The sequence below is a fragment of the Labeo rohita genome, chromosome 5 (genome assembly GCF_022985175.1).
Source record: "Labeo rohita strain BAU-BD-2019 chromosome 5, IGBB_LRoh.1.0, whole genome shotgun sequence".
Lineage (NCBI taxonomy): Eukaryota > Metazoa > Chordata > Actinopteri > Cypriniformes > Cyprinidae > Labeo > Labeo rohita.
This window is the reverse complement of record NC_066873.1, coordinates 9,129,159-9,146,033: the sequence shown is the minus strand read 5'-3', so window position 1 is coordinate 9,146,033 and position 16,875 is coordinate 9,129,159. Positions and strand designations below refer to the sequence as shown.

Sequence of the window (16,875 nt, the reverse complement as noted above, 5' to 3'; positions counted from 1 at the left end):
GCAGTACTTTAATATTTATGATGATTTTCGGTATTTCTTTAAAGGATTATCTAGATCACTTCCAGAACAAAGATTTCCCTGATAATTTACTTACCCCAATGTCTTCCAAGATGTTCATGTCTTTCTTTCTTCAGTCAAAAAGAAATTACGTTTTTTGAGGAAAACATTCCAGGATTTTTCTCCATATAGTGGACTTTGATGGAACCCAACGGGTTGATTGTCCAAATTGCAGCTTCAAAGGGCTCTGTATGATCCCAGCCGAGGAATAAGCATCTTATCAGTTAAATAGCATAACTTAGCAGTTATTTTCTGAATAAAAAAAATTGCATACTTTTTAACCACAAATGCTCAGCTTGCACTAGCGATGTGCATCTTCGTGGCTTACATAATCACATTGAAAAGGTCAAGCGTGGTTAGTTCTTTGTCTGTGTACTTCAGTTCAAAAAGGTAGGGTAGGGCAAAAAACTCCAATCTCATTTTCTCCTCCAACTTCCAAATCGTCCTACATCGTTGTTTTTCCTTTTTTTGTAAAGGGTGTTTGACTTTGTTTGCGCATTCGCTTTGTAAACACTGGGTCGGTACTTCTGCATCACACATGACCTTTCCAGTGTGACTACATGATGCGCAAAGTTGAGCTAGTGCAAGATGAGCATTTGTGGTTAAAAAGGATATCAAGACCCTTATTCCTCAGCTGGGATTGTGTAGAGCCCTTTGAAACTGTACTGAATTTGCATTTTGGACCTTCAACCTGTTGGGTCCCATTGAAGTCCAATATATGGAGAAAAAGCCTGGAATGTTTTCTTCAAAAACCTTTTCTTCTTCTGACTGAAGAAAGAAAGATATGAACATCTTGGATGATGGGGGTGAGCAGTAAATATGATGCATTTTATTATAGATCACTTACTGTAAAATATCTTGACATTTCAAGTGGCAAAATCAGTGTTTTGCAGAATCATTTTGCAGTTCATTTTTGGATGAGCTGTCACTTTAAGTCTCAGAACTGACAGTGTGTCAGAGTGGCCTCACACATTTGATTGGAAATCTCTGTAGGAGCCTGTTCTAATCACATGAGCTGCTCGGTGGTGCCATTCACGCTTCCTATTGATTGAATCCATCTTTTATTTAGCGATTACTTTGATTAAAACCTAGGTAGGTGGGGGTGCTCGCCACATTTAGCCGGATGATTTAGAAATAGAGGTCAAAGTGAGATAAATCCAGGTTTCAGCGAAGCATCTGCAGCTGCTGGCCCTGGAGCATTTGGTAACAGACCTAACAAAGTCTGTGCCTAGGAAAAGCTCCTCTCCTGTTCCAGATGCATCTCCATTACTGGAGGTCATTCAGACCCTCACCCTGAAAGATAACCACACAAACTGAGATTTTGACAGGAGCTGTAATGATCATCCCCCCCAAAAAGCGCTTGAAGCTATCTTTAGCATTGTACGATGGATGTTGTGGGTCTGCGATGGGTTGATATTGCTTGTCCAGCGTGTTTTTCATGCATGAAAACTTTCTGCTAAGGATTAAACCTAGTTTTTAGGTTGATTGAGTTCCTCAACCTCCTCAGGAGGCCAGAAACCACACAGGACGCTTGGTTAAATTAATGATAATAATGGTGCAGTGACCGTGCATCACACACCCTAGACGCTTTCCTCAGCATTTCATCATTTATGTCTGGATAATTATTGTTTGGTAGCATCCTGCATGTAGCCACAAGTCAGTAGTGTTCAGTTGAACACCTCATGCCAAATGTTGTATTATGAAAAAGAAAAAGCTCTTATTTATTGAGCTTTTACAAGGAGTAAACCATGCTAAGTGTCAAATTTAGATACGTTTGTGCCACGTTTAAAAATGCATGAATGACATTAGAAAACAAAGTACAAACTAGCAAACCCAAGTAAAATAAATGCATAGAAAGATTATTAATAGATCTTAAATTATAAAACAATACATGTTCTGTTCAGATTGATGCATTTGGACACTTTTTGGTTATGAAGAGTTATCAATGCATTCTAAATAGACTAAATTAATAATAAATGTGAATGAATAGAAATTAAAATGCAAAAAGAAAATAATGAATTAATAAACAGAAGGGAGAACAACAGCGGCTATGTTGTAGAGTTGTTTCAAACTAGAACTGATTATAAGAAGTACTTCAAGGGCTCCTTTAAAAAGTTTCTTTGCACTGCAGCAAAACCTTGATAATAAATGGCAGTATTTTGTGTGTGGTTTCATAAAAATAATAAAAATTATTATAAACTTTTTAAAACCTAAAAATAACTAGTTACAGATACAAAGGACTTAAAGGTTGAAACTTTAAAGCCTTTGTTTTTGTAACTGGTTATTTTTGGTCTTATTATAATGTAAATTTGTTTGCTTTGTTATTCTAATGAAGCAGATGAAAGAAAGAAACAAATGTGTATTACAGAAGCTTACCTAATGACACTTCATTTATTTATTAAAGGAATGGTTCACCCAAAACTGAAAATTACCTCATGGTTTACTTACCCTCAAACCATCTTAGGTGTATATGACTTTCATCTTTCAGACGAATACAGTTGGAGCTATATTCAAAAATGTCCTGGTTCTTCCAAGCTTTATAATGGCAGTGAATGGGGTTTTTGATTGTGAAGTCCTATAAAGTGCAGCCATCTATCATAAAAAAGTGCTCCAAACAGCTTTGTGGGGATTATTAAAGGCCTTCTGTATTTTTGTAAAAAAAAAATATCCATGCTAAAAACTTCATAAACCATAATCTCTAGCTTCCAATGTCATTCCAACGGCAAACGCAGTGGATGAACACGGAGTTACAGTGGAGAGCACAAAACAAAACACTGGGCACAGATTAAAACTACAAAATGAGGATTTGTAAAGAAAAATGTCAAAGGATTTCAATATAAGCTAAGAGGAGACTGGTTTTCCGTTGCTGTAAACAAAATTTGGTTCTCATGAAACTAGCATATTCTCACCGGAGCTTACGCCCTTCATCATACACAAACGCCACTCTACTGTAAATGCGTGTACAACAGTTAGTAGAAGCTAAAAATTACAGTTTCTAAAATTTTAAATATGGAAATAGTAGGGATGCAACAATACAGTTAGTCCACGGTTCAATACATACCTCGGTTTTTAACCTCAGTTTTTGGTTTGGTTCTGATATCTTACCACTTCAGTGTGGTTTTTTTTTTTTTTTGCAACAAATTAACAAAATACTCCCGTGAACATCTGTACACTGGAAAAAGTGTGGTTTAGTATATGTCTTCTCAATTTTTCTTTTGAGAGAGGTATTATTTTTTCGATTTTTACGTAAAATAGAATGGGTTTCATTCATACTGGATGTCAGAGGGCGCCCTCGTGCAGAAAATCCACATGTGCGTCAAAGAAGTATCACTGATGACGTTCCATTCCAGCTTCTCTAATATGGATAAAGGCATTGGTATTGCTGTAACTGATTAAGAACAAGATATAACGTTAAACTTTTTGATTGATGAAATGTAAGGACAATAAACACTCGTCTGCAATAATATATGGTTTATCTGTGTTCTTCAAGCCATCTTGTGTATTTTCATAAGCCACTGCTAATCAGCATACATAGAATATGAGTGTAGAATTTATTATCTGACTCATTCTGTGATAAGAATCCACATCAGATCAGATAAGGAAGTTATTTCAAACACTCGACTGATGTTGTGAATTAAAAAAACCACAATTCACAAGCACGTATTGAACTGTGGATGTCGTACCGAACGGTTCGATATTATGTTGAGTATTGTGACATCCCTAGGATATAGTGCATTATACATTATATGTTATATAGTGCATTTCTCTTAAAGGGGTCATCGGATGCCCATTTTCCACAAGTTGATATGATTCTTTAGGGTCTTAATGACAAGTCTATAATATACTTTGGTTAAAAATTCTCAGTGGTTGTGTTCCTTTAAATGCTAATGAACTCTGCTCGCCCCGCCCCTCTCTTCTCTCTGTGGAGTGACGAGCTGCTCTGAGAAATTGTTTACTTTGAAACTTGCTAACTAGCACGTTATTAGGAAAGGTGATTGCAGAGATTAATAAAAAAAACCCTTATACTCACTTCTGCTGTAAGTGAAGCTGGATCACAAATGATTTGCGTGAACACAGACGCATTTATGTAGATCAGGAGGCGTATTCCCTTCACAAACAAACATAATCCACTGCATCTTCAGCGGCTCAGATGTCAGGAGTAAATGATGATCACTATGTTAATTATTACATCCAGCAACACAACACCTCAATCTCTCAATCTGAGATATTCTTGTCTAACTTACATGCCTGCTCCGGCATCAAAACAATGGAGGTCGGACTGTTTCAGCTGATCTGAGGTAAGACGCTCATGTCAATCAACTATCGTGGGAGCGGCCTCTGTCGGTGTGACACCACATTACTCACCTTAATGTTGTTCCAAACCCCTAAGACCTTCAGTTTTTTTATGGAATTCGAGAGCTTTCTGACCCTGCATAGACAGCAATGCAGCTACCACATTCAGGACCCAGAAAGGTAGTGAGGACATGATTAAAATCAGACATCAGTAAAATGTCAATACAAAAATCAGTGGTTCAACTGTAATGTTATGAAGCTACAAGACTTTTTTGTGCACAAAGAAAACAAAAAGAGTCTTTGACACACGTTCAGGAAAGTACCATGATGCATACGTGTGGGTCTGCTGACACAGAACTTGAGGAAAGCAGACTTGGTAAATGAATTGTAAAAATGGCTCAACAAGTCAATTTAGTAACATTTGTTTGTAGTTGCATGCCACAAGATTTGAGAACCTATGGAATGACATTCATACATTTCATGTATGTTTAAAGTGTGTTCTCATGTTTTTGCTGCTGTATGTTGCTCAATTGGCACTTGTTCTCTAATGATTTGAATGAAAAATAAGAGCTGAGGACAATGTGTAAACTATTACCAGGGCTGAATTGGAGCCAGCTTTTCTCAGAACTGCAAACAAAAGAGAAGTCAGAGGAAATGTCCTCCCACATCCCATCTATTGTTTTCCGTTGTCTGCCTGTTCAGCGTCGTGCATCTGTTTGGGATATTCTGTTTTCCCCAGACCTAGTGTTAAAAAACCCTGGAAAAACGGACTCCTAACTTAGATCTCTGACTGTAGCCGGTGCTGAACAAATATGATTACAGTTCATTTGGCTGCGACAGCGTGCACTCTGTGCCAGGCTGAATTAGCTCTCTACTCAATGTAATTCCATATATCACCATTTAACAGACAGCTAGACTACTCTGTGCTTCCCATTCGGTCCCTTGTTTAAAGAAAAATCTTGCATTATTTATTTGCACAGCTTTTATGAAGGTCACTCTGGTGCACATGCTGTGCCTAATGGGTAATTGAATATTTTTATTGCAAATAAAATATGATTCCGTGTTGACATTAGTGGATAATTTAATGATTTGAAACCCTGAAGCTGGATGGGTTCTTAGATGTTTGTCAAAATCTCACACTGAGTTGTGTGTAAACTAAACGTTTTCAGGGAGTACCAGAGAAAAATAGGAGCTGATTCATTTTTATGCAATTGGTTGTAATGTACTTACTTTCAACAAAAGTGCAAAAATGAGATGGCAAGGTGACATCAGCAGAAATGGGAAGTAGTTTCAGAAATCAACTGAGTTGTACAATGTACAATGTACAATGTAATGAAAGATTACAATTTTTTTCCCTTAAAGGAGAACTCCACTTCCAGAACAATTTACAAATAATTTACTCACCCCCTTGTCATCCAAGATGTTCATGTCTTTCTTTCTTCAATCGTAAAGAAATTATGTTTTTTGAGGAAAACATTTCAGCATTTTTCTCCATATAATGGACTGATATGGTGCCCCGATTTTGAACTTCCAAAATGCAGTTTAAATGCAGCTTCAAACGATCCCAAATGCAGTTGTGAACAATCCCGGCCAGTCCCAAACGCTCATATTGTCTTAATCTGCCTGGACTGTTTTTGTTCCAGTTCATGACTGTTAGGGTATGTCAAAAAACTCCCATCTCATGTTCTCAATTAACTTCGAAATTGTCCTATATCACCATTTTTCCTTTTTTGTTAAGAGTGTTTGATCTTCTTTGCATGTTCACTTTGCAAAGACTGGGTCGGTACTTCTGCAGTGATGTAGGATGATTTTGAAATGATTGTTAAAGTTGAGGGAGAAAATACGATTGGAGTTTTTCGACATACCCTAACTGTCTTGAGCCAGAATACACTGGGAGAGTAAGATAAGACGAGCATTTGACATTAAAAAGTATTTAAATTGTATTTTTTTAATAAAAATAACAGATCGTTTCACTAGATAAAACCCTTCTTCCTCGGCTGGGATCGTTTACAACCGCATTTGGGATCGTTTGAAGACGCATTTAAACTGCATTTTGGAAGTTCACAATCTGGGCACCATATCAGTCCATTATATGGAGAAAAATGCTGCAATGTTTTCCTCAAAAAACATAATTTCTTTACGACTGCAGAAAGAAAGACATGAACATGGATGACAAGGGGGTGAGCACATTTTATGTGAATCTTTGTTTTGGAAGCGAACTGTTCCTTTAAGAAAACAATTACAATACTAACTGTTAAATTGAAATATTATAGACTTTAGGTCTTGTTACATTTACTGTTGTCTTGTGATTTTATTAAAAAGAAATTCTGGGCGAAGTCCAGTCATTTCAATAGGAATGCACAAGTTTCATGTATGGATGAAATATTTCACACTGGGTTCAAATTAGTCTTGTAAATTTGCAGGATTGACAGACTGACAGCTGCTTGATTTGAAGTGATTTTGGTCTGATCTGTCACTGTTGGACTTTTTTTTGATGTAAAATATAAGTGAAATTTTGGCGTAACATTACCTTCATTTTTGATTCTAACAGATCAGGACTCGAGTTCAGACATTTTGTGTCACATGATGCCATTCTACAGCTACGATGTTCCCCATACATGTGGTCCTGACCCAAAAATCTGCTGCCAGTTTGACTTTAAAAGGCTGCCAGGAGGAAGAATCAGCTGTCCATGGAGAATTCCTCCTCAGGCTATCACAGATAATAACATACAGGAGAGGTACAACTATACACACTAGTCAAAGTCACAGAGTAGAACGACCTAGAAATAACAGTGATTGTTTCCAACTATGTCTTTAAAAAGTCTGTTATAATAAACAACTGTTATAATAATCCCTTTTCCATATTGTTGTTTGTGCATTCGTGTTCCCTCAGTTCTCATTAGATTTAGATTTCCCTCCACTTAGTTTGTTCTCTCCATGCGTAGAGCTCAGACACTGCTGGACCAGTACAGAAAGAAATCCAAACTGTTTCGGACTAATGTGCTGCTGGCTCCACTTGGAGATGATTTTCGTTACACCGAAGCTCTCGAATGGGACCAGCAGTTTGAAAACTACCAGAAACTCTTTGACTACATGAATTCTCACCCTGAGCTTCATGTCCAGGTAGCAAGTCACTTTAATTGGCCACACTTTGAACCGTTAGTATATTTTCAGCCATAATTGTATACATTTTCCTCTTTTGTTTCTCTTTTTAGGCCCAATTTGGAACTATTTCAGATTATTTCGAGGCCTTGCGTAAAAGCACTGGCATGGATCCGGTTGACATGAATCCCGGCCAGTTGGCTTTGCCTGTGCTAAGCGGAGACTTTTTCACTTACGCGGATCGAGACGATCACTACTGGAGCGGATACTTCACTTCACGGCCGTTCTATAAACGCCTGGACAGAGTGCTGGAATCACACCTCCGGTAAGACTTCACCAAATCCAAATGCTTGAATCTTTATAGTAACAAATGCTACACTTGCCAAATAAGTTGTTAAATCTTAATGTGTACAACTGAGTGAAAGTCTGACACTAAATTAGTCTACGAAAGAAAAGATTAACAACAACCTTTACCACAAAATGATCAGCAAAAGTTTATAGGAAAAAAGGATTTCTTTTATTGCTTTAACTCTCTGTAGCATCAAAAATGTCGTTCATTGCACCAATGAGAAAACATGAAGAACAAAATCGAAATGCACTGCATTAATCTGCATAAATGCACTGCATAAATATTTGTGTCGCAATGTCCAAAAATTGAAACAATAAAAAATTACAATTTCCATATGGCTGGACTTGATTTGCCTTTGAGACCATGAGTTCAAAATTAACATAAAGTTAATTATGAACCAGAATGCTATGCTAATATGTGCAGTAAAATTTGCAATTCATATTGCATAAACTAATGACATTTTCTGGAAATTCAGCTTTTTCAAAGTCTGATCACTTTTGTTTCTCTAAATATTCAGAGTTTAGACACAAATATTTTGAATCTGTCTGGTGATCAGAAATAGACTTGAAATGTGTTATCTGCTAAAAGTGTGTTTTATAAACTTTTACAAGTACACTAGCATACAGATAACCAAACACACATGCACTAAAAGCCATACAGATATTTTTTCACATTTGCATGTGACAAAGTTGCACTGTTGGGAAGACTGCGTCTCAAATAATCAAGTGGTAATCAGCCTTACTTTACCAATTTAAATTAGACCAATCTAGTGATCTTAAATCTACTGATTTTAAAAAAGTTATGACCAGTCTTGCAGAAGAAATTAGATGGCAAACGTTTAAGACTATAGTCTAAGCAGTTTATGCAACTGGCCCCTGGTAGAGTCTGTCAATAGGAAATGGAGCTCTGTGATAACAGATGTTACCATCTTTTTCATGCAGTGCTGTATGCTGCTAACTAACACAAAACTGAAGGTCACATGTCTGTGTTGTCACGATAAGACTGAAGCCCTGTGACAAGGTTACAGCAAATTAAAGCAGCCGAGTTTGAGCCAGAAACTCAATGACTTCAGTATTTATTTGACCATGGCCATTGACATTGACCATTCACCTTCTCATCTGTGGGTGCTTTTCAAAGTTTATTCCTTTACTCCTCTCTAACATGATATTGGCTCTAGAACGATAAAGATTGATCTTATTTAGAAAATGCCCTTTATAAAGTAATTATCGCTAATATGTGGAATGTCAAAGAAATAACTCCTTGTTGTTTAATATTTATGTTTTATTTTATTTTTTACAGCAGGAAACTGTTTAAATGTCTTCGCAGCTCTCATTAATTGGCTTGGTTCTAGATAATGAGAAGTTACAGTGGTACATATTGATTTTCCCACATTGATTTTTCTACATGCTCCTCTCAAGACATTTTTTTTTACATTTATCAGGAGTGCAGTGGTGTTATTGCTAACTAAAACTAAAACTGTAAAAACAAAATAAAATAAAATAAAGGAAATAAATACTACATAATAAAATGTGACCCTGGACCACAAAACCAGTCTTAAGTAGCATGGTGTATTTGTATCAATAGACAAATATATAGGTCATATATGGGTCAAAATTATTTTTCTTTAATGCCAAAAATCATTAGGATATTAAATAAATATCATGTTCGATGAAGATATTTTGTAAATTTCCTACTTTAAATATATCAAAACTTAATTTTTGATTGGTAGTATGCATTGCTAAGAACTTCATTTGGACAACAAAGGCGATTTTTCTCAATATTTTTTTTTTGCACCCCCAGATTCCAGATTTTTAAATAGTTGTATCTTGGCCAAATGTTGTCCTATCCTAACAAATAGGCTTATTCATTAAGCTTTCAGATGATGTATAAATCACAATTTCCAAAAATTGACTCTCATGACTGGTTTTGTGGCCCAGGGTCACAAATGACTAAAACTAAAAACAATAACAGCACATAACAAAATTGCTACAACAAACTGAAATTAAAATCCAAACTGAAAATATAAAAAAGCTCATTTAAAGTATTAATAAATAGTATATTAATATTTAAATAATACTTAAATAATACTGTAACAGAACTATAAACCCTCTATGGAACCCCATTATAGTATGTTCATTCACCATGGTAGTATGTTGGTTTTAGGTCATATTTTGTTGTTTTACCATGATTTATGGACATGTACCATGGTATAGAATAGGTAGTACCATAGTAATTCGATAGTATATTTGAAGTATCATTTAAATACCATGTTATGATGCGTATTGAATTTTTTGATATTGTGTATTCTATACATCCTGTATATGTATGTGTGTGTGTTTGTGTATGTCAGTGGCCACCCTGCATTTCATTGTTTAGTGCGATACGTGATAAGGATGTGAATTTCCCTCATTTAGTGCCTGTATTGTACATCTATACCCTGTCCTCTCAAAGACGGCCGTACTTGATCACACAAGTGAATAGATTGGGTACACCTTCAGCTCGGGGATGCGGAGAACTCTATTTAACACAGTATTTGCATTTTGATGGGTGTCTAAATGTAGGCAGGAGACAGTTTTCATCAGTATGCAGTTGTTAAACTATTCCCCGTTCTACACAATGGCTTCTTTCACACAGCAAATAGGACTTTGTTCAGCTCCGCTCAGTTTTTCTCTCTCTCTCACACACACACACACACACACACACAGAGTAGATTGATTAGAGATATTCAGTCCAAGGTCATTTCATGTTTAATTAATTATTAAAGTCAGTGTTTGGCTGTTCTTGCAGGAGCAGAAAGTAGATGTATGTTTGATGTGAAGTATGTAGGTCGCATGTATTGCGTTTTTGTTTTATAACTGTTGTCTGTGAACCATATATAGAAATGTTGAAATGTTTGATCTGCAGAAACTACTTAGTCTTGCTTTGTCAACTCACTTCAAACATCTATTTGGGAAAAAAATACATTTAAAAGGGTCATCGGATGCAAACTTCACTTTTATATGTTGTTTGAACATTAATGTGTGTTGGCAGTGTATGTACAAATCTATCCTATAATGATAAAAATCCATGCCGTGGTTTTTAATTAATCTGTAAAAATAATATCCCCTTTTTCAAATCGAGTCATTCTCTGATGCCTGTCGGTGTGGCGTCACACCAACAGAGGCCGCTCCCACGATAGTTGACTGACATGAGCGTCTTACCTCAGATCAGCTGTCACAGTCAGACCTCCGTTGTTTCGATGCCGGAGCAGGGATGTAAGTTAGACAAGAATATCTCAGATTGAGCGATTGAGGTGTTGTGTTGCTGGATGTAATAATGAACATAGTGGATGCAGTGGGTTAGGTTTGTTTGTGAAGGGAATGCGCCTCCCGATCTACAGAAATGCGTCTATGTTTGCGCAAATCATTTGTGATCCAGCTTCACTTACAGCAGAAGTGAGTATAAGGGTTTTTTTATGAATCTCTGCAATCACCTTTCCTAACAACGTGCTAGTTAGCAAGTTTAGCGGCTAAACGCGCTAAATGCAGCTAAAGTAAACAGGCTCGTCATTCCACAGAGAGAAGAGAGGGGCGGGGTGAGCAGAGCTCATTTGCATTTAAAGGAACAATCCCTCAGAATGGGATGATTTTTGCAGAGCTCATTTTGACAAGGTAAAAAGGGTGTTGTTTTATACAACCATTGAGAATTTTTAACCAAAGTATATTATAGACTTTTTATTAAGACCCTAAAAAATCACATCAACATAAACTATGGGTAATTTTTCACTCCAGTTTACTGATGTAGGTTAGAGGATGTAGTTTTATGTGGTTGTCAATAAAATACCACTGAAACAGTGATTTGTACACATATAGTTGGGTGGATCTCTAGAAAAATGTAAATGTCACATTTCACCCTAAAAAATTATATTTATCATAAGAAAGTGAAATGTATTACCTTTTGTATGACATTTTTTTTTTTTTTTTTTTTTTGAAAATTAATTATTTTCATCCTTATTAGATTGTCTTTACTGTAGTAGAATTCATTTTATTTAAATCAGCATAAAGTAAAGCTAGTAAAACAAATGCTACCATCATGTATCAGTTAATTAGTTATTTAAATTAATTAGGGGTTCAGGCATGTAGTGCTAAAACGCGTGTTGTGACTATTGTAGTTGTTCGAATGGCTTAGGATCAGCAATCTCCATGTAAAAATGATCATGCAGACCAAACCATAAGTCATAGAGACTTGAAACTTGGAGGGATGGTAGTACTCGCACCATCTACAACATCACCAAGGCTCACCCCAATGGGCCTGACGGGGGCGCTACAGTGATCAAAAGAAAAAATCCCTCATAACTTCTAAATTGTTCTTGCAGGCTCAAGTGTCTTATGTTGTTAGAATCCTCGGCTAATGCCGGACAAAACGGACACCTTGAATTCATCCGTTGCCTGGCGAAATTTTCAGGATTTAAAATTTTTTGAAAAATGTACTTTTGTGAACTAATCCTAGGTTTTTCACCAGATCAGAACCAAACCAGTGCAGAAAGATTCTCTGGAGAGTGAATATCAATAGTTATCAATAAAAAGTTAAACCTTTGACCCTTGGTCGCAAAGGGATGCCAAAACGTTTGAAAGGGGCAGGACTGCCTTTACTAAAATGACTATAACTTTTGAAAGAAATGAGATATCTTCACCAAACTCACAACTTACATGTATGAGTTAAATCTGAACTCACATGAAAAATGTCACAGAGCTTGACCACTTGGTGGCGCTATAAGAGGGGAAAGATGTGAAAATGGCCATAAATACGCAACCGTTTGTCCTATCGAGATGAAATCAGTACACATGGTCTTCGTCCAAAGTGTCACAAGTGGCTATGGGGTCACTTGCGTATCTCAAAAAACATGAGCGCCATAGGCCGATGAACGTTGAGCCCCTATTAGACAAGGTTAGCAGAGGTCAATTGGAACAAAACTCATGGGCCTGTTCCACTCACAGTCCTAAAGGTCTGTAAGAAATTTGAAAGAAATCGGCCACTGAAGTTCCCAGTTTTAGGGAGATTGGATCACAGCTGGCGCTTTAACATTCAAAAACATCATATTTCTATGGTAAATTACCTGGAAATGCTTTTTTAAATTATTGATTTAGGTTGTTAGAGGCTTGATAATTAATACGTGATGTCTTTTTTCATATGTGCTTAAATGCCTTAAAGCGCTTGAACCCTGGTAATCACTGCTTGCAGCTATATTATTTATTTTTAAATTATTTACATATTTTCCACATTTTCACATGCACAAATTGGCTTAATTTCCTTAAAACAGTGGTTCTTGATCTTTTTGATTCGGAGACCTCTTCTGTTTAACATAATAATCGAAGCCCCACTCCAATGTAGGCTAAACATTATTGATTTTAGGTATTAGTTACTGATTTAGTAGGTATTGGTAGATAATGTATATTTAGCATTTTAATTTAGATTAGACTTTAATATAATAACACTATATTTTACAATATATTTTAATATTATTAACACTGTTTTTTGAAATCCTTCTGTGAAGTCCTTCTGTGCACCGGTTGGAAATTTGCTGGGGCTCCAGGCCCATGGTTGAAAACCACTGCCTTGAAGAAAAAAATATAATTTCTTTCTTTTTTTTTTTTTTTCAAGATGTGAAATATCATGTTCAACAGGTTTTGTGAGGTTTGCCCAGCTATAGATTTTCATTTCCTGTAGAAAATTTGAGAAGGTCATTATTCGGAGAGATGACACCTGTATTGTTACTGTATGTAGAGAGAATCTGGTATTATTGTTGTTCTCACTCGGACACTCCCAGCACAACAGGGACCGTACAAGACTTGTATTTCTTTTCCCGGGATGTGAATATTAGCCGGATTCAGGAGGTATTTTGATGCCAGGCAGATTCTTGTAACACTGTGGATTTATTCAGTGTGGATTTGTGGGAACTTTTGATCTTGCGAGGTAGGGAGTTTCATATGTCACTTTATGTTTGTCCGCAGGGCAGCTGAAGTCCTCTACTCTCTGACCTTGGCCAACATGCAGAAATACGGCCAGCCCAAAGATTACCCTGAAGTGGATAATTACAAGTTACTGACAGAAGCCAGGCGCAATCTGGGACTCTTCCAGCATCATGATGCCATCGCAGGCACGGGCAAAGACTGGGTGGTTGTGGACTATGGAACCAGGTAGCACATCTTTCTTGAAAAATCTGTGGAAGTGAAATGTGCAGAAGATTTACGCCACCTATAAACTACCTCCAGTGTTTGCATACATTTGTTGAATCTCGCCCCAAAATGTCAGTTGCATAGAACTTTCAAACTGCTGATAAATCATCTGCTTAAGGCTGGAATACACTACACGATTTTAAAAAACTGAACAGATCTTAAAATACCAGGCATCATACACTTACCGACTTATAGTCGCAGTAGTCACAATACCACGCTGTCATACACTAAATGACTGAGGATCATATGCTACCAGGCATTTCGTCATTTCGATCACACCAAACTCACGCAGGACCGTGCACTTTGTTTTTTAGCGCGACAAATGAAAACAATATGTGTTTTAAAATCAGCTCAAAATATCGAACATGTTTGATAACTTATGACTGGATGAAATCATAGTCTGAAGCTAAAAAATATTAGAGTCTATGACCATCAGACACTATGCGATTTTTATATGAAATCTCTCAACTAAAATCTTCAGAACAGATCTGGCTTTTGGTAACTAGTGTCAATTTCTCCAGACAGTAAATCTGTGGAAAATGGGGGCAAACATCGTGTGTAGTGTATTCTTTTAGCCTTTAATAACTATGGAAAATGACTAAATAATCAATGTACGAATATATTCACAAAACAAAATAAATAGAAAAATATAACAATTTTTCTAGGATAATCAACCTAAATGAATATTAATAAATTATTAAAACATCTATCATGCAAAAAACCACCCATTTTACAGAAATAGTGTTTATAAAGAATATCAATAAAAAGCAACATTTACTGTATTTGATCAAAGTTGCTAAAACACGGTAAGAACAGCAATATTGCAATTTAAATTAAAATGAATTATTTTTATTTTAATATGACTGAAAATGTATTTCATGTGAAAATGTAATAATAATTACAATATTTATTTTTCAGTGTCATATGAACCTTCAGAAATTATTCTAATTTTCCGATTTGGTCAGAAACATTTCTTATTATTATCAATTTTGAAAGCAGCTGTGCTGCTAAATATTTGTACGTTTTTCAGGATTCTTTGATGAATCCAAGTTTAAAAGAACAGAATTTAATTTAAATAGAAATATTAGAAGAAAAAAAACCAAGTGTGTTTACTGTCACTTTTGAATGATGTGATGTATCCCTACTGAACTAAAGTATTAATTTCATTCTAAAAAAAAAAACACCCAGGTAAACACTTTGTTTGTTTGTTTGTTTTTGTTTTTTTCAAATATTGCTTTTTAAAATACATTCTGTTCTTTTGAACTTGGATTCATTAAAGAATCAACTGTAGAATCAACATAATACTAATAATAATAATAATAAGAAACCACTATAAATTAGTTTACATAAACTTGCCTTGCTTGAAAAAATATCTAACCCTTTCATTTTCTAGTAAAGAAAAAAAAAATAACTTTGCACAAAAATCTGATTCTTATGATCTGATATTATTAGGTAAAGGAGACCAAATATGAACCATTATGGTTAATTATATAATATGCATCCCTACTGAATTTCATTATTGAAACAGTCCAGTTTACCCATGAATGTTTTTGCACATTTGTAGTTTATAAACATCATGATTTTTGTTATTTCAAAGGTTGTTTCACTCTATTCTGAATGTGAGGCGAGTAATTGTGAGCTCTGCTCACTGGTTGGTGCTCAAGGACAAACAAACATACTACCATAATCCTTCAAGTCCCTTTCTTCACATGGTGAGTATTTGTATTGTACATCAATAACGTGATGGCATCACCCCTGAATTTGGTAATTGCCATGTGCAAGTTACATTTTTGCTGGTTCTGTATTACAGGATGATGTTCAGCCATCCCAAGACGCCTTACCTCGCAAAATAATTCTTGACGTTCGTGAAAAACCTAAGTAAATCACCAATTCCTTTAATTTATAAATTAAATATCTTTAAAAATGCATTTGTCTGTAGAAGAAACAAAGAACATTTTAACTTTCGGAAGGCTGCTGTTGTGCTTTAAAAAATTGCCTCATGGTACATTTGTTGAAGTAGATGAGCTGAATGACTTGGATGTGAAAAGACAGCAGAATCTGTATGGCATAAAATGTTTTATAAAATGCTTACTTCTTTTGCTGTTCCCAGGTTGTTGGTGGTTTACAACCCCATAGAGCAAGCCAGGACGTCCATGGTTACAGTATATGTGAGTACTCCTAAAGTGCACGTGCTCAATGCTCATGGTCAGGTGGTCCGTGCTCAAGTCAGTGCAGTGTGGAACGATGCCAGTCATGCTGCTAACGATGTCTTCCAGGTGAGATCTACTACATCGATGCATCATATTAAAGCATTAAGGGTTGGTTGTTTATGGAAAAGATCAATGCGAAGAATGGGGATTTTTCAGACTAGTCCTTGTCTAGTTTGAGGTCATCTAAACCATTTCATGGTGTCTTTAAACATGTTTGTTTATTCCCGACAGTTGTCGTTTGTGGCTCAAGCTGCTCCACTGGGTCTGAGCATGTACCAGCTGATAGAAGGAATGGAGCCAAGGACAGAAGCTGCTAAGTACATGTTTCTTCAGGATGGCAAGCAGATTCCAGGCAGTAAACTGGAGCATTTCCGACAGTTCTACCAACAAGATGCGGATCCTGTGCACATTGAAAATCCTCACCTGAAACTCTCCATCTCTACAGCTACTGGTCTTTTAGAGGTTAGTCCATAGTAGGGTTGTCAAAATCATTTCCACCTAGTATTTTGAGCTCTATTGAGTGGATTAAACACCTCTGATTGGCCATTGTGTTCATGCGCTCAACATGTGATTGGCCACAATGATTATTGTTTCAAAAACATATTGTACACCAATTTGCTTACACTGATAAACATGGGAGTGTTTGAAA

General features: G+C 36.2%; 1 protein-coding gene across 1 annotated transcript in view; it reads left to right on the top strand.

The window, feature by feature from the left end:
* man2a1 (mannosidase, alpha, class 2A, member 1) overlaps nucleotides 1-16,875 on the top strand; it is a 70,959-nt gene that overhangs the window by 26,081 nt on the left and 28,003 nt on the right. The window contains exons 7-14 of the mRNA XM_051109199.1: nucleotides 6,902-7,088; nucleotides 7,296-7,473; nucleotides 7,566-7,777; nucleotides 13,792-13,977; nucleotides 15,614-15,728; nucleotides 15,827-15,894; nucleotides 16,127-16,292; nucleotides 16,458-16,688. Coding sequence (XP_050965156.1) covers nucleotides 6,902-7,088; nucleotides 7,296-7,473; nucleotides 7,566-7,777; nucleotides 13,792-13,977; nucleotides 15,614-15,728; nucleotides 15,827-15,894; nucleotides 16,127-16,292; nucleotides 16,458-16,688 — 1,343 coding nt within the window. The remainder of the gene's footprint in view (nucleotides 1-6,901; nucleotides 7,089-7,295; nucleotides 7,474-7,565; nucleotides 7,778-13,791; nucleotides 13,978-15,613; nucleotides 15,729-15,826; nucleotides 15,895-16,126; nucleotides 16,293-16,457; nucleotides 16,689-16,875) is intronic.